The sequence below is a fragment of the Nomascus leucogenys genome, chromosome 10 (assembly GCF_006542625.1).
Source record: "Nomascus leucogenys isolate Asia chromosome 10, Asia_NLE_v1, whole genome shotgun sequence".
NCBI lineage: Eukaryota > Metazoa > Chordata > Mammalia > Primates > Hylobatidae > Nomascus > Nomascus leucogenys.
In genome coordinates this window covers 74671985-74699604 of record NC_044390.1, presented here as the reverse complement: position 1 = coordinate 74699604, position 27620 = coordinate 74671985, and the positions used below count along the sequence as shown (strand labels likewise).

The 27620-nt window shown below is 43.7% G+C and overlaps 1 protein-coding gene across 2 annotated transcripts in view; it reads right to left on the bottom strand.

Moving 5' to 3' along the window:
• Positions 1-27620, bottom strand: part of BTBD11 (BTB domain containing 11) — a 351128-nt gene that overhangs the window by 129881 nt on the left and 193627 nt on the right. For both annotated transcript variants that reach the window (XM_030821312.1, XM_030821313.1), the window contains exon 2: positions 10291-10440. In XM_030821312.1, the coding sequence (XP_030677172.1) occupies positions 10291-10440 (150 nt within the window). The remainder of the gene's footprint in view (positions 1-10290; positions 10441-27620) is intronic.

Sequence of the window (27620 nt, the reverse complement as noted above, 5' to 3'; positions counted from 1 at the left end):
CAAAGGTACTAACAACTATTCATAACTCCTGACTCAGTAATTCCATTTCTGGGAATCTGTCCCAATGTTTGAATTCAAAATGCAGCAAAATCTTCATGCACAAGGATTTGCACCCAAACCTTACTTATGGGATCCAAAATTTGACAAACAAGTGTTTAAAAATAAAAAACATGATTAAATAAACTCTAGTACATCCACATGATAAAATAATAAACTTATGCAGCCATTAAAAATGATTACATAGAACTGCAATACCAAAAAAAAATCCTCATATTAAAATGTTAAGTAGAAAAGAGCAAAATTCAAAATTGCATACAGTATAATCAGGATTATGTTATTAAAAACTATGTACTAAGTAAATATCAGGGAGAAAAAAAAAACCCAAAGTGTTGACCAAGGACTTTTCTCCCTAGTGGGATTATCAATGACATTCTGTCCAATTTTTCTGTAGTTTCTGAACTTTGAATTATGGCATGTGCTACTTGTATTACCAGAATAATAAGCTTACTGAGGTGGCATTTACTTTCTTGCACCTTCCATCTAGGTTGAGGGTGGAAGACACTTATCTTTCCCTCTGTCTCTCTCAAAAACTTCCATTAAAAAGCTCAAAACAAGAAGATTCAAAAGGAAGTCGAGAAGCGAAGAGAATCATTTTGAGCCCCTACTCCACTCATTCATTTCCCCAAGGCACTGGGAAGCCTGACGGTCAGGTACCTTTTGCCTTGGTTGAGCTAACCATCTCACCATCTCCTCAGAGCACCTTTCAGCTTGCTATGCGTTTCCAGGTTCCCTTCTTCTGTTCTTGTTTTCCCACCTTTGATTGCCCTTTTCTTCATTCTCCTAACAATTGAAGACCTTCAAGGCTATGAACAAATGCTACTTCTTCCATGAAGCCCTCCAGGATGTCCCTGGTCAGAATCAAGTCCCTCTTTTCTCTATATACCCCCAAAGCCTGCTTATAAAGTCTAACACATTACGTGTTTAATTCTGTTGCATTTCACAGTTAATTATCCACACATCTACTTTCCCTACTGAGTCTCAAAAGCAGAGACCATGCCTCATCCATTGTCCTGTTCCGGGAAGGGGAGGCAGTGTGGCATGTGGTTAGGAACATGCTCTGGAGACTCAGACTGAGAGCCTCCAACCTGCTACTAACTAGATGAGTGACCTTAGGTGAGTTATTTAATGTCTCTGTAAGTGAGAATGATTATGACCTAATGAATTTGTTGTGTGGATTAAACAAATAATATATATGAAGTATTTAACCTTCATTTCATCTGCAAAATTAGGACAATAATAGTACCTACCTCATAGTATTAAATGAAGAAATGCATATAATGCATTTAAAGCACTTGGAACAGAGTCTGGTATACGGTAAGCACTTAATAAGTATTCAGTACTATTATTCTTTGTATCACTACCATCATCATCTTCATCTTCATCACCATCCCCATCACCATCATCATTACCATCACGTACATCATCATGATTATCATCTCTGTCATCATCACCATCACTGTCACATTATCACCATCACCATCATCACCACCATCATCATCTCTATTATTATCGCCATCACCATCATCTCCCTCATCATCATCACCATCACCATCTTCATCACCATCACCATCATCATCAACATGACCACCGTCATCATCTCCATCATTATCAACATCATCATCATCATCTCCATCATCATCATCACCATCACCATCATCACTACCATCATCTCCGTCATTATCGCCATCACCATCATCATCTCCATCATGATCATCACCATCACCACCACCTCCATTATATCACTATCACCATCATCATCTACATCATCATCATCACCATCACCATCATTATCACCACCATCATCTCAGACTTCACCATCATCATCACCAAAATCATCTCTGTCACCATCACCATCACTACCATCATCATCTCCATCATCATCACTATCACCATAATCATCATCATCACCATCACCATCATCATCTCCATCATCATCATCACCATAATCATCATTATCACCATCACCATCATCATCACTATGACCACCGTCATCACCTCCATCATCATCTCCATCACCGTCACCATCACTGCCACCATCATCACCATCAGCAGCAGCAGTAGCAACAGCAGCAGCCTAGTCCCAAGGTCAGAGGTCCCAAAGATGTCTCTGAGGAGGGCTGGCCATGGGAGATGGAGCTGGCACAGGGATCCCTGAAGTCACTAGCTTCCTTTCAAACCCTGCTCTATAATATGTGCTATCTGCTGCTTCCCTTGTCAGTGTCATGATCCCAAAACAACAAATCCAATAGTCACTAACTGAACTGAGTTTGGATAGATGGAGTTTGATTTTAGAAGCCTACCTGAGAATCAATCCACTAATAACTATGTTTCCCAAATATCAGCCATTTGGGAATCACCATCATTATGTCTCTCATATCTGTGTGCTGCTGATACAATTTATTTACTTAATATTTTTCTTTAAATTGGCTAATTATTTCACACATATAAATTCATTTTAAGAGAAAATTTCATATCAGTGCCATAAATGGAAAACTAATATTGTCCTAGTACTCATAAAAATATATTGCAATTTAAATTAGAAGGGGTTTTGTGCATCACCTATTATCATTTCCAGTGCCACCCTTGGGGAAATGCCACTCTAACCTACCTGACTCAGGATTATCTGTGGAGCCCCCAAGAAACCATTGTTCCTGCATGCCAAGTGTGACCACCCTGGGATAAAGAGTCACAAATTCCAATGGTGGGCTCCTTCTGTCCAAACCCATGCTGATACAGCACCTTCACTGCCTTCCTACTCTTCCTTCCATCCATGGCCAGCTACCACTTACTCTAGTATATTTCCCAAACCTCCCACAACCCTGGAAGAGGAGGTATTGTCACCCTTTTCTCACAGACTATAAAACTGGAAATCAGAGTGATCAAATCACTTGCCCTAAGTCACACAGCACATATGAGGAAACCAAGTCACTCCGCAGTATTATAAACTTCTGTTTAACTCATCTGATTGAAACCCCTCTCCTTGAGAAAAAGTGAAAGAAACAAGAAAAGAAAAAAGACCACATATAATCCAGGTCATTAGGTACATGGTAATGAGAGATTTTTATGGAGAAGGAGAGATGAAGGAAAAGAGATGCAACAAGCTAAGCCTGACCTCTGGATTCAGCTGGAAGCTTGCCATTCATTAATTCATTCAGCAAATATTATTGTGTCCTACTGTGTGCTGAACATTGTTTTAGGCACTGGGGATGCAGTGATGTTAAAAAAAAAAAAGAAAAAAAAAGTCTTGGCCAGGCGCCGTGGCTCACGCCTGTAATCTCAGCACTTTGGGAGGCCGAGGCGGGCAGAATGCTCGAGCTCAAGAGTTCGAGATCAGCCTGGCCAACACGGTGAAACCCCGTCTCTACTAAAAATACAAAAATTAGCTGGCCGTGGTGGTGTATGCCTGTAGTCCCAGCTACTTGGGAGGCTGAGGCACAAGGATTGCTTGAACCCAGGAAGTGGAGGTTGCAGTGAGCTGAGATTGCGCCACTGCACTCCAGCCTGGGAGACAACAGTGAGACTCCGTCTCAAAGAAATAGTTTCAACTCTTATGGGATTTACAGTCTTGGTGGGGGAGACAGAAAATAAACAAATATATAGCATGTCAGGTGGTAACAAGTGCAAGAAGAAAATTAAGGCAGAAGAGGGAATAGGGAGTGATGTGGGGAGGGGTAGGTGGGTGGGGCAGTCATAGAGGGCATCTCTGAGGAGGTGACATTTTAGAAGAAGCTCGAATGAAGCGAGGGAGCGTTGAGAATATTAGGGGAAGAGCTTTTCAGGCACAAAGAGCAGCAGGTGCAAAGGCCTTGTGGTAGGGGCATGAATGGAATATTCAAGAAATATCAGTAGGCCAGTGGCCACTTCACCACATGAGAAGATTACAGGTATACCCTAGGGGCTGGAGGCAGGGGACTCTCAGAAAAGAGCCCACTTACATTTCAAACAAGGGGAAAGACAACTTTGTCCAAGCAAAAAGCGCTATTTTTGTGGGTTTGCATTTTCTTCTGTGACACTGAGGAGAGACAACCCAGAAAACCTTTTTATACAGTTGTAAATTAATGGCCCTGTTTTGATTGCCTAATTGCCTGGGGACAGCAAGTTCACAGTCTAGTGTGAAAAGACAACAGGAAGAGACATTTTACCAAGAAGTCCTCATTTTTTTTTCTTTAAACAACAGAAAGCAAACACCATAATTAATGACTGTCAGCTGGGGGTTTAACTGGGAGCTTGGGGGCAAAGTTGAGGTGACAGGCAGAAGAGCCAAGGCAAGGTCTCAGAGGACACAAATATGGACTTGGATGGGACCAAAAGCAAATTGGTCCTAAAGGGAAAGAAGCCAGGGCCTCTGATTCCCCATAGCCCTGTGGGGATTGGGTGGACCTGCTTCCCCCAGCCCTGCTTACTGGTTCAGGGAAGAAGACCTGGACCGCCCACCGAACCCTAAGTCAACTGTGATGTCCATCGCCTGGCAAATTTCCTAAGGCTCAGGATCAAAGAATTGCGAGCTGGTGTCAGTTTGGCAATTTTCGTGCCTCTTGATTTAGCTTACCAGTCAAATATTTTAGAACCTGCATAGGTTCAGCTCTATGTCCCTGAGTTCAAAATTCAGCTCAATAGAAAATTTATTATCTGACTGGGTTTCATTAAGAGTCCCACTCACTTGCAGCATTTTCTTCAGTTTTTGTTTCAGACAAGTTCACTTTAGGTCATTCATTTATTCATCTGACATTCAAGGGAAATTTCCTGAGTTGTGGGTGATGTGTTAGGTGCTCACAATACAAAGCTGATTTGCACACAGCACAGCAGAGGGAAAAAGAAAAAAATGATTTTAATTATGACTGTCACTTACTAGCTGAGTGGCCTTGGGCAAGACATTTATCCTTCCTAAGCCTCAGTTTGCTTATCTGTGAAATGGGAATAATAATACCTTAAAGGTATTCAAAGCAGCTGGTACATAGTAGGTGCTCCAGAAATAGTGGATGTGTTTTTACCTCAAGCCGTAACAGGCTGGACAAAGATAAGTGCGTTGGACATTCCAGGTGATCAAGACAGTTCTAGATTTTAATATGAGGTCCCGAGGAAACAAGCAAGGGTTACCAGGAGGAGTCCCAGTCTGCAGAGGTGGTCCTCTGTCTAGATACAGCCCAGCATTGATTCACAACAGGGATGGGTTCTGAGAAATATGTCCTTAGACGATTTCATTGTTGGATGAACATCATAGACTGCATTACACAAACCTAGGGGTACAGCCTACTGCACACCTAGGCTGTAGGGTATAGCCTATCGCTCTCAGCCTACAAACCTGTACAGTATGTGTCTGTCCTAATATTGTGGGCAATCGTAACACAATAGGAAGTACTTGTGTATCTAAACATACCTAAACATAAAAAAGGTACAGTAAAAAATGCAGTGATATTTTTTCTCTTTCTTCCCCTTCCTTCCTCCCTCCCTCCCTCCCTCCCTCCCTCCTTTCTTTCCTTCCTTCCTTCCTTCCTTCCTTCCTTCCTTCCTTCCTTCCTTCCTTCCTTCCTTCCTTCTTTCTTTCTTTCTTTCTTTTTATTTTGGACAGGATCTTGCTCTGTCGCCCAGGCTGGAGTGCAGAGGTGTGATCATGACTCACTGCAGTCTTGACCTCCAGTGCTCAGGCGATCCTCCCACTTCAGCCTTCCGAGTAGCTGGGACTACAGGTGCATGCCACCACACCTGGCTAATTTTATTTTATTTTTTGTAGAGACAAAGTCTCACTATGTTGCCCAAGATGGTCTCAAACTCCTGGGCTCAAGCAATCTGCTCGCATCAGCCTCCCAAAGTGCTGGGATTACAGGTGCGAGTCACTGCACCTGGCCAGTATTATGATCGTATGGGAACACCATCATATATGTAGTCTGTCATTGACTGGAATGTCATCACGCAGTGCTTGCTGTATATGGGGAGGTATTGGTAACCTTTGTGAAGTTCACACCTCCAGTTTAGTTTACAGGAGAGCATCCACAGTGCACCCTACAGAGCAAATTGCAAATCTTCAGAGCAATTTGCAGGGAATGCAGACCCAACTGACACCCTGATGGTACAGAGGTGGGGAATCTCAAGTCTGAGTGGAAATATCTTCTGGACTTCCCTGGAGGGAGTGTAGTTTAGTGGTTAAGTATAAAAGCTTTGCCTTGAGAAGCTTGGATTCAATTTTGAGCCATTCAATTCACAGGTGTGGTTGATCTTGGATAAGTTGTGGACAATAATAACATATTGGAAGTAACTCCTATAAACACTTATCATTGTTCCCTGGTTCATTAAACCTCAGCTGCTGCCGTTATTATTGTTATTAGCTACTAAAATAGGGCTCCACTCTTGACCCTGGCCAGACATGTCCCTGTTTCAACAAGAGCAGCAATGACTAAGAACAAACTCTCCATCTCACCTTTGCTGGAAAAACAGTGGTTTCCACATTGGCAGAGCAACCTTTGAATATGAAGAACAGCTCTGTGTGTACACAGAGAGCAAGGCTGTATTGATTCAGACCACAGAGCAAGCCAGTCTAAATTACAGTCAGATCAGAAAAAAGGCAATTTTATTCCTTTCAGCCGCCGACGTGACTTATCAAAGTGCTTCCTTGTGCACACATTCTATGGGGCTGACTTAATGAATGTACAAAACCCATTTGCAATTAGCAACACCCATTTGTGTGCCAGCAACTCACATGCAAAAGTCAACATTCAGTGCGGACAGCATTTAATTTACAGAGCAAATTATCCTTAAAAACAATTTATGCAGCAAGCAGCTCCTGCAGGCTGCCTCTAAGGTGAAGAGCAGATTTGTTTAGCAAATCCTTTCTTCAAAGAGAGCGCCAGAATTACGCAGGGCCCCAGTCCAGGTACTGGAGGCCAGGGGAGGACTTTGAGACATCCCAGGACAAAGCTTTGAGACCATAGGGACAGTGTGTTTGGGCCACATGGTGTGAGGGCCTCTTCTGGGGTTGTCCCACAAAGTTATGTCCCAACTCGGTAGCCAGATCCTACATTTCTAGGGTCATAAGCATGTCCTGGAAAACACTGAAGTCCCATATGTGTGGCAGTTCTTACAGAAATGTCTCTCCAAGAGTGCCACTTGGACCTTCTGCCTCTCAATGCCCTGAGTACGTATTAAAATGCAGGTATTTCCTTACCCCATTCCACTTGTCACAGACATCTCAAAATAGCATTCACACATATTATACCCAAATCATGGGGTCATCTGACCTGCTGCTAGATCTTGTTATATCATGTGCTAATTAAAAAAGAAAAAAACCCCAGAGAACTACTATGCCACAATTGAGATTAAAAATATTATGATAATTGAAATTTAATGTAATCAGTTTTCTTTGTAATCATTTGCACATTATGCATTTAAAAATATTATTCTAAGACAGGGTCCACAGGTTTCACCAGATTGCCAAAGGTGTTGTAGCTCCCAAAAGTTTCAGAAGAATCCCAGGACTGACCAGTAGTCAGGAGGCCCTGGGACAGGAGGCATTTTGTGACATCAGAGGTTTGAAGGGAATGGAAGCGCAACTTCCAAATTCAGATGCCAGGAAAGTAGCTCTCTAGTGGCCATAAGCGCCCCCTATGGCTTGGATCAGCTACTGACTCCCTTTCCAGAGGTGCAGGCCGTAAGCTTAATGGAGGGTCCCTATCTGGGTGTACAGGGAATTCCTCTGGGAAGAAGTGGAAGTTGTATTTTGGGTCTTAAATTCTTTCATAGTTCAGGATTTGCTGGAATTTCAATACCAACTCCCATTTTAACACAATCTAGCATTTCTGTGATCAATGCTTCAATTCCATCAGTAACTAATATTCAGCTAAATTGTTTGATAATCAATTGGATCATAAGTAAACACAGGATTGCTTTCCTCTGGTTGGTCAGACTCACAGAGCACAGCCCTGAATTAGGGGGTATATAAGCATGGTAAATTATTACTTAAACTTGGGACACCCCAACCTTGATTATCTCTTCCTTCTTTGCATCTTTTTGCCTCTTTTCCCTCCTTCCCTTCCCTTCCCTTCCCTTCCCTTCCCCTCCCTCCCTTCCTCCCTTCTTTCTTTCCTTCCTTCCTTCCTTCCTTCCTTCCTTCCTTCCTTCCTTCCTTCCTTCCTTCCCTCCTTCCCTCCTTTTCCCATTTCCCAATCCCTCTCTCTTTCTCTTCCTTGCTTTATGTTTCCTGAGGGCCTACTATATGCCAAGCAGTATTCCTGGTGCTGGGGTTACATCAGTGAGCAAATAAAATGTTTCTACTATATTCTATATAGTAGGGAGACAAAGAGAGAGACAATTAAAAAATTAAATATAGAGTGTGGGTGGGAGGGGAGGGGAGTAGTTGCTGATGGGTACTGGGTTTCTTGTTGCCGTAATAAAAATGTTCTAAAATTGATTATGGTCATGGTTGCATACCCTGGTAAATATGCTAAAAACTGCTGAATTGTATGCTCTACAAAGGTAAATTGTATACGAACTATATCTCAATAAACCTATTATTAAAAAACAAAAATACAGAGTATATCTTAGGATGATAACTTCTGGGGACAAAAGTAAAGCAATGAAGGGGAGAAGAGTCGCCATAGTCTGAATGTCTGTCACCCCAAATCCATATGTTGAAGCCCTGCCCCCCAATGTGATAGTATTTGGAGATAGGGCCTTTGGCAAATTATTAGGGTTAGATGAGTCCATGAGGGCAGATCATCATGATGGGGTTAGAGGTCTTATAAGAAGAGGAATACCTTCCCCCACCTCACCACCCTGCGAGAACACAGGGAGAAGGTACCCATCTGCAAGCCAGGAAGAGAGACCTCACCAGGAACTGAATTGTCTGCCACCTTGATCTTGGACTTCCCAGCCCCCAGAACCATGAGGAATAAATGTCTGTGTTTTAAGCCAAGTTGTCTATGGTATTTCACTATAGTGGCCCAAGTTGACTAAGACAAGGGTCCTCAGAGTATTATGATTTTAAATACAATGGTCATGGAAAGCTTCATTGAGAAGGTAACATTTGGGTGAAATGGGAAGGTAGTGAGGGAGTGAGCCATGGGGATACCTGGAGGAAGAGCAGTTCAGGCAGAGGGAAGAGTAAGTGCAAAGGTCCTGTGGTAAGCCTGCTGTACTCAAGGAACAGGCAGGGGACAGAGGGGGGTGGAGGAGGATGTCTGGGGAGGGTAGGGGGTGGGGGGACCTGGAAGTAATTCTGGGGCTTTGGCTTTTCCTGTGGGTCAGATGGGGAACCACTGAACCAGAGCCAGTGGAGGACTCTGAACAGAGGAGAGATGTGATCTGATATATGCTTTAAGTGGATCTCATTGTGGAAATCAACAGTGGCCAGCCATTTATAGAGTATTTACCATGTGCCAGGCACCTTGGCAAACACTCTTGTGAAAGCTGTCAGAATTAAAATGGAATCATTTGTGTTAAAATCCCTGATGAAGAGAGTCAGGGAAGGCCATGAAGGGAAGATTTCCATGCACAAATGCCTGATAACAAGAACTATCACAGAAAACCTCTGCAAAAATCACAGCCTTGCATGAAGGCCATGGTAACCTCATACACACACACACACACACACACACACACACACACCACACAACTTATATGAAGACATGTGACCAGCAACTGCCAGTCCAACCTCGGACTGGTGCCACCCTTGTTATTTATTGATCCTTATAGCCAACGATAATTATCTCAAAAATAATTTTGTAATCCTCCTCCTCACTTTTCCATTAAAGACCATTGTCCTGCTTTAGCCCCCTGAATACACACTTAGTATTTCTCTGAGAATATACTTTGGTATGCACATTCTCATTGCAAGGCCTATTCCCAGATAAACATGAGTTTGTTTTAGAGAATCTCCTTCTCTGTTTGTTATTTAGGTTGACACCTTTATGGATGTGAGCTCATTGAATCACCAGAACTACACTCTGGGTAGGCATTGGTATTTTCTCTAGTTTATAGAAAAGGAAACTGAGGTTCAGAAAAGCTTAGGAACCTGACCTGCATTTATGGCGGAACCAGGAAATGTACCGGCTTCAGAGCTCTTACCTTCCCCACGCCACTGGCATTGTTTAGTGTACACAGCAGGCACTCAATAAAAGGTGTCACCCCGCTGATTACAAAGTAGTGCCCTGAGGGGTTTGCATGAGGACATCGTGTCACTTCGGGCACAGACAGGATATGTCTTGAGGCATGAGAGCTGGAGAACCAACATCTACTTACTCAATTCAGCGATGCTGCCTACGCGCGTGGCCAACAAAGACTGCTCGATGGTCCTCAGCTCCGACTGGCTGAACATGGGGAGTTCTCCTGGCTTGTTTGACCGCTGTGGGTCTCTGTGAAGATTCAGGCTGTCTGGTAGGCACAGCACCCCTGCAGTCAGAAGGGAGAGAGAGAATGAAAGGAAAACAGATTGTTATTTTTCAGTTAACCGAGGGAGGGGTGCAACATCTTGCACAACCTCAAACCACGCCAGAGCTGGTACTGCAAAGAAAGCCAACGTAGGAACCAACGCTCCGGACTCCTTTTAGAAATGGATGCCCAGCTATTTACAAATGTCTCTTCAAAGTCCTGACTACTGATTTTAACAAGCATGTGGGCATTCGTCTGTACACACACATTTCCAAAGGACACAAAACAGAATCCTCTCCTCGGGCCTGGAAGGGTTGCTATCCACTCCTAGATGCGACTTCTTGTGACTCTGGTGGTCAGGTCACTCCCTTTGTTCTCCCCACAAAGGCAGCTGTGGTCCCTCAGTGCCCTGGGGGAATAGTCTCTGCCGAAAATTGCTTCTGAGGGCTCACTTTGTTTGCTCAACAATCTAGCTCTGGATGGTCGGGCTGTTACCCGTTTGACAAGGCTTCTGGCTTTCTCTGTAGAGCTATATTTCAGGAGGTAGAAGAGTCCCCATAGGCTTTTGTAACTTGCATGGTGAATACCCACGGGAAATCCCTGGAATCCAATTATCCTCTTTCCTTCCTTTCCATTCCATAAACATTCAGTGAGGAGCTGGGAACTTACTTGGGTAGATGATTTGGAAATATTCACTCTTTCCTTTGCCACCCCAACCTCCCTAAGTTGAGTGCTTTTCCTTTCTTCTTGACTTTGGGCTTGACTACTTGATTTACTTTGGTCAAAGCTATGTTAACAAATACGATGGAGTCAAAAGCCTGAAGAATACTTGTAAAATTGAACTTGCTCTCTTGCGCTTCTGCCTTGGTCATAAGAAAAACATGCCCTAGGCCTGGCATGGTGGCTTGCACCCATAATCCCAGCAATTTGGGAGGCCAAGGAAGGCAGATCACCTGAGGTCAGGAGTTCGAGACCAGCCTGGCCAACATGGCAAAACCCTGTCTCTACTAAAAATATAAAAATTAGCTGGGTGTGGGTGGCATGCACCTATAGTCCCAGCTACTGGGGAGGCCGACGCAGGAGAATCGCTTGAACCTGAGAGGCAGAGTCTGTGATGAGCCGAGATTGTGCCACCACACTCCAGCCTAGGCAACAGAGCAAGACTGTCAAAAGAAAAAAAAAAGAAAAAAAAAAAGAAAGAAAAGCAAAACGAAGAACATGCGCTGTCTGCAAAACTGGAGATCTGAAGTCGGGAAAAGAAAGGAAAAACATGCCCTGGCTAGCCTGGCATGAGAGACACACAGAGCAGATCCAGAACCGGCCTGCAGCTTAGAGCTGCCCCAGCTGCCCATAAAGACATATGCTTATTTGGTATGCCACTGAGATAGTGGGGATGTTAGTTACTCACCATTATTGTGGTGAAAACCAACAGATACACCTACCAAGTATCCTACTGAGGATACAAGGAACAAGGCAGACATTGTGCTGTGTTTGGGGTTGAGGATATAGTGATGGAGAGAACACACATAATCCCATGCTCAGTGAGCTCCCAGTGTAAGTGAAGGAGACACGTTGTTACACACATAGCCACAAAACCATTTGTTAAATGCTCTATGGTAGGAGAAGGTTAGGAATGAAGGGATGTCTTATCAGAGACCTGAAGAACAAGTATTTTTCAATACAGTGGAAACACTTATTGAACACCTGCTGTGTTTCCAACCCTGTTCGACATTTGTTTATATTTTATTTTTATGATTATACTTTAAGTTCTAGGGTACGTGTGCACAACGTGCAGGTTTGTTACATATGTATACATGTGCCATGTTGGTGTGCTGCACCCAGTAGCTCGTCATTTACATTAGGTATATCTCCAAATGCTATCCCTCCACCCTCCCCCCCACCCCACAACAGGCCCCAGTGTGTGATGTTTCCCTTCCTGTGTCCATGTGTTCTCATTGTTCAATTCCCACCTGTGAGTGAGAACATGCGGTGTTTGGTTTTCTGTCCTTGCAATAGTTTGCTGAGAATGATGGTTTCCAGCTTCATCCATGTCCCTACAAAGGACATGAACTCATCATTTTTTATGGCTGCACAGTATTCCACAGTGTATATATGTGCCACATTTTCTTAATCCAATCTATCATTGATGGACATTTGGGTTGGTTCCAAGTCTTTGCTATTGTGAATAGTGCCGCAATAAACATATGTGTGCATGTGTCTTTATAGCAACATGACTTATAATCCTTTGGGTATATACCCAGTAATGGGATGGCTGGGTCAAATTGTATTTCTAGTTCTAGATCCCTGAGGAATCGCCACACTGTCTTCCACAATGGTTGAACTAGTTTACAGTCCCACCAACAGTGTAAAAGTGTTCCTATTTCTCCACATCCTCTCCAGCACCTGTTGTTTCCTGACTTTTTAATGATTGCCATTCTAACCGGTGTGAGACGGTATCTCACTGTGGTTTTGATTTGCATTTCTCTGATGGCCAGTGCTGATGAGCATTTTTTCATGTGTCTGTTGGCTGCATAAATGTCTTCTTTTGAGAAGTGTCTGTTCATATCCTTCGCCCACTTGTTGATGGGGTTGTTTGTTTTTTTCTTGTAAATTTGTTTGAGTTCTTTGTAGATTCTGGCTATTAGCCCTTTGTCAGATGAGTAGATTGCAAAAATGTTCCCCCATTCTGTAGGTTGCCTGTTCACTCTGATGGTAGTTTCTTTTGCTCTGCAGACGCTCTTTAGTTTAATTAGACCCCACTTGTCAATTTTGGCTTTTGTTGCCATTGCTTTTGGTGTTTTAGACATGAAGTCCTTGCTGATGCCTAAACACCAATAACACCAATAACAGACAAACAGAGAGCCAAATCATGAGTGAACTCCCATTCACAATTGCTTCAAAGAGAATAAAATACCTAGGAATCCAACTTACAAGGAATGTGAAGGACCTCTTCAAGGAGAACTACAAACCATTGCTCAATGAAATAAAAGAGGATACAAACAAATGGAAGAACATTCCATGCTCATGGATATGAAGAACCAATATCGTGAAAATGGCCATACTGCCCAAGGTAATTTATAGATTCAATGCCATCCCCATCAAGCTACTAATGACTTTCTTCACAGAATTGGAAAAAACTACTTTGAATTTCATATGGAAATAAAAAAGAGCCTGCATTGCCAAGTCAATCCTAAGCCAAAAGAACAAAGCTGGAGGCATCACGCTACCTGACTTCAAACTATACTACAAGGCTACAGTAACCAAAACAGCATGGTACTGGTACAAAAACAGAGATATAGACTAATGGTACAGAACAGAGCCCTCAGAAATAATACCACCCATCTACAACCATCTGATCTTTGACAAACCTGACCAAAAAAAGAAATGGAGGAAGGGTTCCCTATTTAACAAATGGTGCTGGGAAAACTGGCTAGCTATATGTAGAAAGTTGAAACTGGATCCCTTCCTTACACCTCATACAAAAATTAATTCAAGATGGATTAAAGACTTAAATGTTAGACCTAAAACCATAAAAACCCTAGAAGAAAACCTAGGCAACACCTGCTCAGCATTTTGGAGATGCAAAAGAAGAGGACATATTCAAGTCATTTAAAACTGAAGAGATGACACTGGCATGGACAAAATAATCTGGAAATAAAATAGTGTCAATAGACAAGTGCTAAATAATTTAAACCAACTAGCAGGTGAGGGAAGACAGAATGCCAAGGCCAGAAGTTAAAATCCACTCCTCACCCTGCCTGAACCACACAGCCTCAGCAAAGGCTCCTCCTTTGAAGATGGGCACCTTGGTAAGGTGGGCCTTTCACACTCCTGCTCTTGTCCCCACTGCCTGATTGGTGGCTCCAGACACACTGAGCTACTCACTTTCTCCTAAGTGTTTTACCTTCACATCTAACAGAGGGTGAGACAACGGGGTAGGGAACTCTAGTAGATGACTTTTTGGATAAATAAATGATGAATAATGAATAACGGGGCTGGGTGTGGTGTCTGACGCCTGTAATCCCAGCACTTTGGGAGGCTAAGGTGGGTGGATCATCTGAGGTCAGGAGTTCAAGACCAGCCTGATTAACATGGTGAAACCCCATCTCTACTAAAAATACAAAAAATTAGCTGGCTGTGGTGGCGAATGCCTGTAATCCCAGCTACTCAGGAGGCTGAGGCAGGAGAATCACTTGAACTCGGGAGGTGGAGGTTGCAGTGAGCTGAGATCATGCCACTGCACTCCAGCCTGGGTGACAGAGTGAGACTCTGTCTCCAAAAAAATTAAAAAAAATGAATAATGGATGAATGATACAGATGACCATTAGATTTTAATGTTTCTATAATCAGGAAATTAGTCAAGGGATTTTTTTCTAAGACTCTAATCTAATCTTGTTTTTTTCAAATATTTTTGACTGTGACTCAGAGTAAGAATATATTTTATATCACAGCCTGGTGTGTGCGCACACACACGCACATGCACACACACACTCTTCATAATTTCCATTAAAATATTAATGGAAAATAACAGTGACCCTTACTACATGTGAGGCACTCTCATTTGTTTTCCTTTTCACTTCTCTTCCATCTTAGTAATAAAAAATGCTGACTGCAGCAACAAAAGTGACATCATGATCCACTAATGGGTCTACATGGGCAGTCTGAAAACACTGTGGGCTGTGACACAGATTCACCATTTCCTGGGCACTACCTAGTGCTGTACTTCAGGAACCCTCAGCTTTCAGGGAAGACAAGAACTTCCCAGAAATGCTCACCATCCAAGCCCAGCCTCCTGCCTCTCCCTTGACAGCCATGTCATTCTCCTGTTCAGCCCAGGCTGAGTCATCCTTACTTCCTCTGGTTTGCCCACCTGCCAAGATATTAAGTCAGAGGCTAAGTCAAGTAGCTGTTGCCACAGCAATGAATCTTGGGCCAATTCCTCATCTGATGCTCCTGGTATCTCTGGCTAATTCAGGAACTTACTACCCCTTAAAGAGTTCACTGCAAAAAGTGCCAGATAATCATGACCCACTCCAACATGTGACCCAATTTTCAGGGTAATGAGACCCTCTAGTTAGGGAAAAGGGATGATGATCAGAGGGGACTACACAGCAAAGGAGACTTGAGACCTGGGCCCTGAATGTTGGGGAGAAGCTTGTCTAATTAATAGTACAGATGACTCCCATGTTCTCAACGGGATTGCTTTCTTGGTATTTGCATTATTTGCAGCAAGTCAACAACCCAGATCTTTGTTTTAAAATGATGCCTCACCTATTGAGCAATTGGGACTTGGAGGCCTGAGCAAATGGGACTTGGAGACTGGAACCCAGAGCTTCAGTCTTAGCTCTGCCACTTCTCACTGTGTTTGACTTTCGGCAGGTCACAGAATCTCTCTGGACCTCAGTTTCCTCTTCTGTGAAATGGGGTGATAGTAATGACCTTGTTTTCCTCATCGGACTTCTGGGGATGGGAGTGAGGTATGAGAGTGAAATGAGATCATGTGTATCAAAATATTTTGCATGTGCTAAGCAAACAGTAGGTTCTTAACATATGTTAACTGAGAGGAAAGTCAGTTAATGTGCACTAACCCAGCTTTCGACTACTTTGTCTTTATCAAAAGAATCAACAATTTCCCTTGGAATTATTTCTCCTTCTTTTAGAGGATTATGAAATTTAAATATGGAAATATAATTATTCAAAGAAACTTTGAGAGTCAGATTATAGAGATTAGGGAAATCTATAATTGATATATTACACAAAGATTATATACCAGGGTTTAATTTTCTTTTTCCTCATTGGAGACTCTGTATGGGGTATACAGGTAAACCGAAGTTATTTATTTATTTTTCATGTAAAAATCTGCTTGGTCAGGGAGAAGGTCCTAGCATCATGTTTTGGTGTCAGGTGCAGGCCTGAGTTTTGGACTACTCGTCAATTTCCACTATTAGGGTCAAGGGCAGCCATGGCCTGGTGATGAAGACCTGAGTTTAGATACAGAGGGAACTGAGGTTCAAATATGAGTTTGAGTGGACCTAAAGTAAATAATTTCCTTGGAGAGCAAGTGAACACAAGCCAGGATCCACAGTGGGCTGGAGGGGTCACGGTCTCCCTAAAATTTTGTTAATTTGAGTGTGTTGTGCATTTGTCTAAGGGGGGAGTTCATTCAAATTCTCCAAAGGGTTTATGGGTCCTAAAAAAGGGCAAACGAATGCCTTTGATTGTCCACATTCCCATTTATTCAAGGTTTCTCTGCTCTGGGACTGGCCTGGCGGCAAGGTGGGGTACAGCAAGGGGGACAAGATGCCGGCACTGCCAGAGCTTGATACCGTCCTGCAGCTGCCCTCTGTGCAAATGGGACAAAGAACTTCCTGCTCTCCAGCCAGCTTCTGCATCAGCGAAGAGGGGTTAAACTATCTACTTCATAGGTTTATTGCAGGGATTAAACAAGATAATATACTTAAAGCCTCTGGCCTATAGAAAGTGCCTGATAAATACCCTGTTCCCACAGATGTGCAGTCCTGTTTATTTAATGTCTGGATTCAAATGGCCTTGCAGATAATCTTTCCAAAATCTTGTGCAACTGGAGATAGACAACCATTTGGTAAGGTCATTTTGAACAAAAAATATGAAAGCTGCTGCTCTGGGCAGAACCCTGGGCCAACCATATCTGGCACTGTGTCTCTGATAGAGGCCATCAGGGTGCATTGCTGCCTCCCAATGTGCCTACTTTTCTAGATGTATAGGATGGCCCCTTGGCAAATATAATGCCCTGACATCCTTTCACTCTCCTCCGGGTTTTTCTCTGTGTCTAGGTTTTTTTATTGAACGCAGGGGACAGGGATGCTATATTAGTCCATTCTCACACTGCTATGAAGAAATACCCGAGACTGGGTAATTTAGAAAGGAAAGAGGTTTAATTGTCTCACAGTTCCGCATTGCTGGGGAGGCCTCAGGAAACTTACAATCATGGCAGAAGGCAAAGGAGAAGCAGGCACCTTCACAGGGCGGCAGGACGGAGTGAGTGCAAGCAGGGGAAATGCCAGGCATTTACAAAACCATCCGATCTCGTGAGGACTCACTCACTTTCAGGAGAACAGCATGGGGGAAACTGCCCCCATGATCCAATTACCTCCACCTGCTCCCGCCCTTGACATGTGAGGATTATGGGGATTACAATTCAAGGTGAGGGGGTGGGGACACAGAGCCAAACCATATCAGATGCTACTTATGTACGAAGAGAAAACCAAGTAAGAGAACCATCAGCATTGATCCATCCAACCTTCAATGATGATAATGGTGGTGGTGATGAAGGAGGAGAAGGAGGAGAACAGCCAACTTTTACGGAGTACAAACTATGGGCCAGGCACTCTGCTTAGCATTTTACATGTTTAAATTCAGATTTATTTTAATCCTCTCAGCCACACTATATGGTAGGAAATCCAACATTTATGAGGAGACAGTATAAGGTAACTTAAGAGCAAAGGCTCTGGGTTGACATTGCCTGGGTTTGAACCCTGATTGCTTTACTTACTACTTGTGTAGCTTTAGGCAAGTAATTATAATCATTCTGTGCCTTGGTTTTCCTATCTGTAAAATGGTAATATTAATAGTGCCTACCTCACAGGGTTGGAGGAAGATTAAAAAAGTTAATATGTACAAAACATTTGGAAAATACCTGGCATAGAGGAAGTGTTATAAAATATTTGCCATTATTATCTCTACTTTATAGGGAATGCAATAAAACTTAGAGATGTTCAGTAATTTGCCTAAGGTCACGTAGATCCTAAAAATGGGGCTAGGAATCAAATACCAAGTCTGATTCCAGAGCTCAATCTCTTAGCCACTCAGCATACTGCTTCTTGGTTACTCAGTCCCTACTTTCTGCCAGGCACAACTAGGGAACATGGTCGTACACAGACAGCTGGATCCCTGCCCTTCTGGAGCTCACAGTATAACCATATGTGAGACGTTTTCCCTGGCATTATTACCCAGGAACTGATAGGCAAGTATACAAACTTCACGGGTGCTGAAATACCATTAATCTCAAATGGAAAACGTTTACAATTTGCCCCCATGGGACAAAAGACAAAGTCTACAGATACATAGCATAGATGTGTTTCCTACTTTCAGTTCCTACTAGGAAGCTCACAGCCAAATTCGCAGCCCATGCGTAAATAAGGAAATGCATTTTTAACATTTTTGCCTTTTGTTGTCTATGATACAATGTTGTACATGTTTTTATAAGTTGCCTCAAAATCTGTTGGAAACAACAAATTAAGCACAAACAGTGAAATAACTCATTAGCTCTGGTTCTTTTGCTTCCTGGGGTTTCCATATATTTTGCAGACACTTTTGGGGGGATTTAGGGGGTCATGGCTGGTGGGTGAACAGAACTATGTAGATTTATCAAGTATGGAGTTAGCTTTTCTTTACCAGTAGTTATTAAGTGAAAACCTCTGGGCTTGACCCAGGGTAATTACTGGTCTTCAGAGCCTCAAAGTCCTCTTGAACTTAATGGACATCCTTAAAACCCCTAGGCTGACCACAGTTTAACAAAGCTTTGTTGATGGGGCTTCCGTCAGAATAGGTAAAACATTCTAGACTCCCCACTAAAACCTGGGGGCCAGAAGTCATAGTTGCTTGCTCCAGAATTAAGCAGTGTTATGCTTTCCAGTCTCTGATTCCCTATCTGTTTGGGTAGACTGACTGCAAAAATGGTCTCCATTTTTCACCCCTGTCTATATGCATGCAAGATAATTTTGAAGTTCCTTCCATCAAGGGTCTATTTGCCCATCCGTTAAATCTTGGCCAGCCTGTGACTTGCTTTGGCCACCAGAATGTGATGGGAATGTTAGGGTGCCAGTTCCAAGTGTAGGCTTCAAAAGGTCTTGCCTGCTTCTTTTCTCTTAGAACCCTGCCGCCACCAAGAGAAGAAGCCTGGCTAGCATTCTGGAGGATAAAAAGGACACCTGGAGAAGAGCCAAGGCTCTCCTAGACCAATGGACAGTCAGCCAACTCCTAAACATCATTCTCAGTAAACTATCGCAAGGACAAAAAACCAAACACCGCATGTTCTCACTCATAGGTGGGAATTGAACAATGAGAACACATGGATACAGGAAGGGGAACATCACACTCCGGGGACTGTTGTGGGGTGGGGGGCGGGGGGAGGGACAGCATTAGGAGATATACCTAATGCTAAATGATGAGTTAATGGGTGCAGCAAAACAACATGGCACATGGATACATATGTAACAAACCTGCACATTGTGCACATGTACCCTAAAACCTAAAGTATAATAATAAAAAAAATTAAAAACAAAAAACAAAACAAAAAAACCCCCCAAAAAATGTAAGAGAGTCCGGCCAAGATTAGCAACTGACCACAGACTCATAAGTGAGCCTGGCCAAGATCAAAGAACCACCCAGCTGACCTACAGAGTACTGAGCAATAGAAAATGGTTGATGTTTTAAGCCACTGAATTTGGAGGTAGTTTGTTATGCTGCATATGCACCATATCTAAGTGGTACTTATCAGTTACGAAACTGAGAGTTGGTTAACTTGTTGTCTTAAAATGCTTTTCACTTTTCCCCATGTTGCTGTGTAGAATTTGGTTGTTTCAGGCAATTTGCGACTGCCAATTTCTTTTGGGCCTGGCCTAGGGAAGAATCTACCTAGTGTGTAGGAAGGTGGGGATGGCAAAGATGATAAAATGACTCTCCTGGGGGTTTCTTGGGCATAGTAAACACATTTTCATCCCAGGACCCTTGCATTTGCTCTGTTCTCTTCCTGAACTCTCTTTTCTTGGGTAGATGCACAGCCTGCTCTCTTACTCAGGGCTCTTTGCTGAAATGTCACCTCCTCAGAGAGACTTTTCTTTTTCTTTTTTTTTGGAGACAGTATTTGGCTCTATTGCCCAGGCTGGCGTGCAGTGGCCTGACGTCGGTTTACTGCAACCTCCACCTCCCAGGCTCAAGCCATCCTCCCACGTCAGCCTCTCAAGTAGCTGGGACTACAGGTGCACACCACCATGTCTAGCTAATTTTTGTATTTTTTTGTAGAGAGGGGGTTTTGCCATGTTGGCCAGGCTGGCCTCAAACTCCTGAGCTCTAGTGATCCACCCTCATCAGCTTCCCAAAGTGCTGGGATTTTTTTCACAGGCGTGAGCCACTGTGCCCAGCCATCAGAGAAACCTTTCCGACTACTTTACTAAAAAATAACACCCTGCATCGCTCTCCTATCCCCTCACTCTGTTTTATTTCTTCTTTATAGCACCTACCACTGTGTTATACTATATTATATATTATCTGTTAATGTGTTGTCTATCTCCAGCATTTGAGTGTGAGCAACCAAAGGTTTACTTCCCTGTGTGGGGGCGGCTATGGTGTAGCATTGGGGAAGGAGCTACAAGCAGGAGATGATTGTATAGTATAAGGCTGTGCTGGGGAGGGGCTGACCGTCTAAGCCTTGGTACTCTGGACACAGGCTTGGGTGCTGCCTTGTTTGTCTCTGGCTGCAGGAGGAGAGCTGACTCTGCTAAGTCCTACCTGACGAGCTTGGCCTTCTGTTAAGTGACCCCAGAATGTAACGGGGAGGGTCCTGGCACCATGTCTCAGCTTTAACAAAGGGGAAGGAAGCAGCTGGGGTGCAGCAGCGCACCAGCCCTTGAATGGGCATTGGAGGGACCTGGCCAGGTTCAGATTCCCACCTTACTGGCTTCCAGCTGTGATGCTAAGGCTCTTGACTTGGCTTCTCTGAGTGTATTTCTCCCTCTGTAAAGTGTTTGATACTATCTACCCCCTAGCATGGCTGGGAGGCTATAATGGGATAATAGATAGAGATAACCTGGCACAGAGAAGGGGGTCGATAAATGTTTGCTAATAATCTAAGTGAAGGTCTCTGAAACTAAAGATTTAGGAATCCAATAACACAGACAATGCCAGAAGGCTTTCTTTTACTGTTAAACTTATTAGGAAACAAGACAGGAAATTATCAGATTAAAAAATGTTTGTACTGTAGCCTGGAAACCCCTTTTAAGAGACTTGGCAGTGGGAAACAGATTCAGTCTTGGTTTGTTGAAACCATTCCTCTGCGAGAGGCATGCCCTACTCCAATTTGGAAAAGCATCTGCGTCTGGTGGTCCCGGCCCCAGTAAGGAGCTCCTTTGGGAAGTATACCCGAAGCTCCTGGGCTGACTTGGGGTCACCCTGCTGTGCTGCACAGTGGGACCCCATTCCTGCTATGAGCTGCTCTTTCTCTTATAGTATACTAGTGGGTAGGGGATCTGTCTCCCCAGCCAGCCTGAAGCCTGTGAGGGCAGGAACACATCCTGTTGTCTTTGTGGTACTCAGTGTTCATGGTTGAATTAATAAATGATCCACAAATATCTTCATGTTCTTTTCAGAAAGTCACCACCTTATTCTCCACATGTACTTCAAGCTCTGTTCTTGCATTCAATTCTGAAAATTCTCCATCTTTGTTTCCTACATCTTATTCTTTTGGTGGTTTGGCTTCAGACTGCCTAAGAACTTTCCCTTTCAATGTAATCCAAACAAGATTGTTAGTTACCTCCTTTGCCATCCCTCCTTCTCTCCCAGGGGTCAGCCTTTCTTGCATTATCATTGCAACTTTCCCACAGAGTCCTGGGTGACATCCGCCTCATAGGGGCTTAAGAGGAAAGAGACTCATTCTCCCTGTTTCCTCATCTCTGTATCAAGGAGCTCCTGGGGGCTGGCAGGACTTGTGGAACACCTGCTTCAGTCTCCAACTCCTCCTAAAAGATCTAGGGCTCTATTTCAGAACTTCCAGGCATGGAATGGCATTTTAGACCTCCAGCTGAATCTTGGGTAGCTGTGGAAATGTCACAGGTTAGTCAGATTTTTTAGATCAACTGGCCCCCAGGAGCATCGACTGTGGCCTTTGAAAGTTCTCTGAAACGCCTTTCCCTTGTCCCCTACACAGTAGTGACACTCATGGCCATAACGTCATGTGGTGTGATAAAACTCAGCCCTGGAATGTAACTGACAGGGAAATTGTGTGCTGGAGTTGTTTGAGTAAAGAAATGATCTTGGCTGGGCACGGTGGCTCACACCTGTAATCCCAGCACTTTGGGAGGCTGAGGCAGGCGGATCACAAGGTCAGGAGATCAAGACCATCCTGGCTACTAAACTCTGTCTCTACTAAAAATATAAAAAATTAGCCAGGCATGGTGGCACATGCCTATAGTCCCAGCTACTCAGGAGGCTGAGGCAGGAGAATTGCTTGAACCCCGGAGGTGGAGGTTGCAATGAGCCGAGATCGTGCCACTGCACCACTGCAGCCTGGGTGACAGAGCGAGACTCTGTCTCCAAAAAAAAAAAAAAAAAAAAAAAAAGGAATTATCTTTGAGATTTTAATTAACATCATGGCAATGGACCAGGGTAAAATAATGAGGAGGCAGCTTTTTGGACAATGTCTACCTTGCTCTATATCAAGGTGACCATGCATACTTGGAATCAAAATTCATCCATCCATCCAAACTTCCGTCCATATGTCTGATCATCCTTCAATTAACTAAACAATTTTTTTTAGCGCCTCCTATGTGCTAGTCATTATGCTAAGCAACAGGAGATACAGGAGAAAACAAAGGAGCTTCCTTCTTGGAGCTTAACTTCCATTCATCTATCTATTCATCTATACATCTACTCTTCCATCCATCCATCCATCCACCCACCCATCCATCCATCTGCCCATCCATCCGTCCATCCATCCATCCATCCATCCATCTGCCCATCCATCCATCCATCTATCCATCCATCCATCCATCCATCTGCCCATCCATCCATCCATCCATCCATCCATCCATCCATCCATCCATCTTTCTACCCTTCCGTCAATCTACTCAATATAATGTGCCAGATTAGGACTGCAATGAAAATTAAGACATAGATCTTGCCCTTGAGAAACTCTCAATATGGTGGAATAGGTACAATGTTCATGAGTGTTACAGGTACTCTAAGAGAAGTCCATCCATGCTACACTGATGGCACAAACAGAAATTGGATATTCCACCTGGGTGGCATGTCAGGAAAGCCTTCATTGTTGAGCTGACTTAGGATGATTGAAAGATGAGCTGATGGTTATTAGGTGACCTGGCTAGGGGGTGGGGAAGAGGAGGGCATAGGGGAGTCCAAACTGGAGGGAGCAGAAAAAGCCAAGTCACAGAGGCAAGAAAACTCATGGTGCATTGTGGGGAGTGTAAGAAGCTGGCCATGGCTGGCACACTGAGTTGAAGGGAATTCCCATGAGGTGGGCAGGGACCAGATCATGGAGGGGAGCATTGAGGGGCTCAAGTGCTTTGTTGAGGGGGTCGTATATCATTGGGAGGAGGCAGCTGAATCCCTTGGGAACCAATTCTGGTGCCTCCGTGAGGTCAGGATTCATTGCTGGTGTTCTGGCCAGAATAACCATCAGAGGGAGGGAGTCAATAGGAAGGATGACAGAGGCAGAGAACGGCACTTTCTACTCAGGCTGCCAGCAGACCCAGACCAGCGCATCGCCCCATATCATTCCTGGCCTCTCAGGTCTCCTGGACTCAGGATGCTGCCTATGGATCTTTTCTGGCTTGGCAGACATCTCAAACTTGACTTCTCCTGCTTCCCTGGACTCTGAACACCCACTTGTTTCTTCCTTGTCTCTGCCTGTGCCTCTAGAGCTCAACCAGTCCCTTAGGGGTGGCTGAGCAGGACACTTGGCTGTATCCTTCTTGCCCCTCAGCACTCTCCTGAGGGCTTCCATCCCAGACTGACCCTCTGCTTACCTATCAACATGTTGAGATAATGTGGTGCATCAGAAGTTGGCCTCTTTACACCCTCTCTTCACTGCCATCTTGAACATTCATTTTAAAAATGTAAGCTATTTTCAAAATATGAATCACAGAATTATCCATGCCTATTTTTAAAACTTCAATAATAATAAAGGGATAAAACAATAAACTGAAAGCAACCTCTTTTCCTCTCCTTGGACCTAATCCCACTCTCCAGAGGTAACCCCTATTATTAGTTTCTTGTGTAAGACTCCAGAACTTTCTATGCAGTCTCGTGCATCAATTCATTCACTCACTCAACAAATATTTATTAAGTCCAAACAATGTGCAGGTTCTACAGGGGATAAAGGTATGAGAAAAACACCATACAAGCCCTAAACTCATAGAGCTTAAAGTCTAGCTGGGAGGACAAACACACATCAAATAATCCCACAAAGAAATGTACAAACACAACTGTGTAAACTGCCTTGAGAAAAGTACCTGTACATACACCATTCCCTAACCAATGTCAAAGCTGGAAAATGGTATCTAATTTAATTTGATTTCATGTAACTGTAAGAAAGACCATTTTTTTCATGGTTATTAACATCTGTTTGCCTTTGTGAGTGGCTTTTGTATATCATTTGCCTAGTTCTCTATAGAAATATCAAATTCTTCTTATTGGTTTGTGAAAGTTCTTTCTATATTAAGAAAATATTCCCTTTGCCTGACATGTGTCATGCACACATATTTTCCCAGTTTTTCAACTGCCTTTTGAGTGTGCTTACAGTATTTTTCTAAGTAGAAGTATTTTCATCCAACGCAGGCAAAGTCATTGGTCTTTCTCTTCATGGGTTCTGAGTTTGGGTTTACATTCAGAAAGCCCTCCACCTATTCAAGATTATTAAAAATTTAACCATGTTTTCTTCTGGTAATTTTAGTTACATTTTTACTATTAAAACTTTGGGTTGGGCGGAGCCAAGACGGCCGAATAGGAACAGCTCCAGTCCACAGCTCCCAGCATGAGCGGCACAGAAGACGGGTGATTTCTGCATTTCCATCTGAGGTACGGGGTTCATCTCACTAGGGAGTGCCAGACAGTGGGCCCAGGACAGTGGGTGCAGTGCACCGTGCACAAGCCGAAGCAGGGCAAGGCACTGCCTCACTCGGGAAGTGCAAGGGGTCAGGGAGTTCCCTTTCCTAGTCAAAGAAAGGGGTGACAGATGGCACCTGGAAAATCAGGTCACTCCCACCCTAATACTGCGCTTTTCCGACGGGCTTAAAAAGTGGCACACCAGGAGATTATATCCCATATCTGGCTCGGAGGGTCCTACGCCCATGGAGTCTCGCTGATTGCTAGCACAGCAGTCTGAGATTAAACTGCAAGGCAGCAGCGAGGCTTGGGGAGGGGCACCTGCCATTGCACAGGCTTGAGTAGGTAAACAAAGCAGCCGGGAAGCTCAAACTGGGTGGAGCCCACCACAGCTCAAGGAGGCCTGCCTGCCTGCCTCTGTAGGCTCCACCTCTGGGGGCAGGGCACAGACAAACAAAAAGACAGCAGTAACCTCTGCAGACTTAAATGCCCCTGTCTGACAGCTTTGAAGAGAGTAGTGGTTCTCCTAGCACACAGCTGGAGATCTGAGAACAGACAGACTGCCTCCTCAAGTGGGTCCCTGACCCCCGAGCAGCCTAACTGGGAGGCACCCCCCAGTAGGGGCAGACTGACACCTCACACAACCGGGTACTCCTCTGAGACAAAACTTCCAGAAGAACGATCAGGCAGCAGCATTCGCGGTTCACGAAAATCCACTGTTGTGCAGCCACTGTTGCTGACACCCAGGCAAACAGCGTCTGGAGTGGACCTCCAGCAAACTCCAACAGACCTGCAGCTGAGGGTCCTGTCTGTTAGAAGGAAAACTAACAAACAGAAAGGACATCCACACCAGAAACCCATCTGTACATCACCATCATCAAAGACCAAAAGTAGATAAAACCACAATGATGGGGAAAAAACAGAGCAGAGCGCCTCTCCTCCTCCAAAGGAACGCAGTTCCTCACCAGCAGCGGAACAAAGCTGGACGGAGAATGACTTTGACGAGTTGAGAGAAGAAGGCTTCAGACGATCAAACTACTCTGAGCTACAGGAAGAAATTCAAGCCAAAGGCAAAGAAGTTAAAAACTTTGAAAAAGAATTAGACAAATGTATAACTAGAATAACGAATACAGAGAAGTGCTTAAGGGAGCTGATGGAGCCGAAAGCCAAGACTTGAGAACTACGAGAAGAATGCAGAAGCCTCAGGAGCTGATGCGATCAACTGGAAGAAAGGGTATCAGTGATCGAAGATCAAATGAATGAAATGAAGCGAGAAGGGAAGTTTAGAGGAAAAAGAATAAAAAGAAACGAACAAAGCCTCCAAGAAATATGGGACTATGTGAAAAGACCAAATCTACGTCTGATTGGTGTACCTAAAAGTGATGAGGAGAATGGAACCAAGTTGGAAAACATTCTGCAGGATATTATCCAGGAGAACTTCCCCAATCTAGCAAGGCAGGCCAATATTCAGATTCAGGAAATACAGAGAACGCCACAAACATACTCCTCGAGAAGAGCAACTCCAAGACACATAATTGTCAGATTCACCAAAGTTGAAATGAAGGAAAAAATGTTAAGAGCAGCCAGAGAGAAAGGTCGGGTTACCCACAAAGGGAAGCCCATCAGACTAACAGCGGATCTCTCGGCAGAAACTCTACAAGCCAGAAGAGAGTGGGGGCCAATATTCAACATTCTTAAAGAAAAGAATTTTCAACCCAGAATTTCATATCCAGCCAAACTAAGCTTCATAAAGGAAGGAGAAATAAAATACTTTACAGACAAGCAAACGCTGAGAGATTTTGTCACCACCAGGCCTGCCCTAAAAGAGCTCCTGAAGGAAGCACTAAACATGGAAAGGAACAACCGGTACCAGCCCCTGCAAAATCATGCCAAATTGTAAAGACCATTGAGGCTAGGAAGAAACTGCATCAACTAATGAGCAAAATAACCAGTTAACATCATAATGACAGGATCAAATTCACGCATAACAATATTAACCTTAAATGTAAATGGGCTAAATGCTCCAATTAAAAGACACAGACTGGCAAATTGGATAAAGAGTCAAGACCCATCAGTGTGCTGTATTCAGGAAATCCATCTCACGTGCAGAGACACACATAGGCTCAAAATAAAAGGATGGAGGAAAATCTACCAAGCAAATGGAAAACAAAAAAAGGCAGGGATTGCAATCCTAGTCTCTGATAAAACAGACTTTAAACCAACAAAGATCAAGAGACAAAGAAGGCCATTACATAATGGTAAAGGGATCAATTCAACAAGAAAAGCTAACTATCCTAAATATATATGCACCCAATACAGGAGCA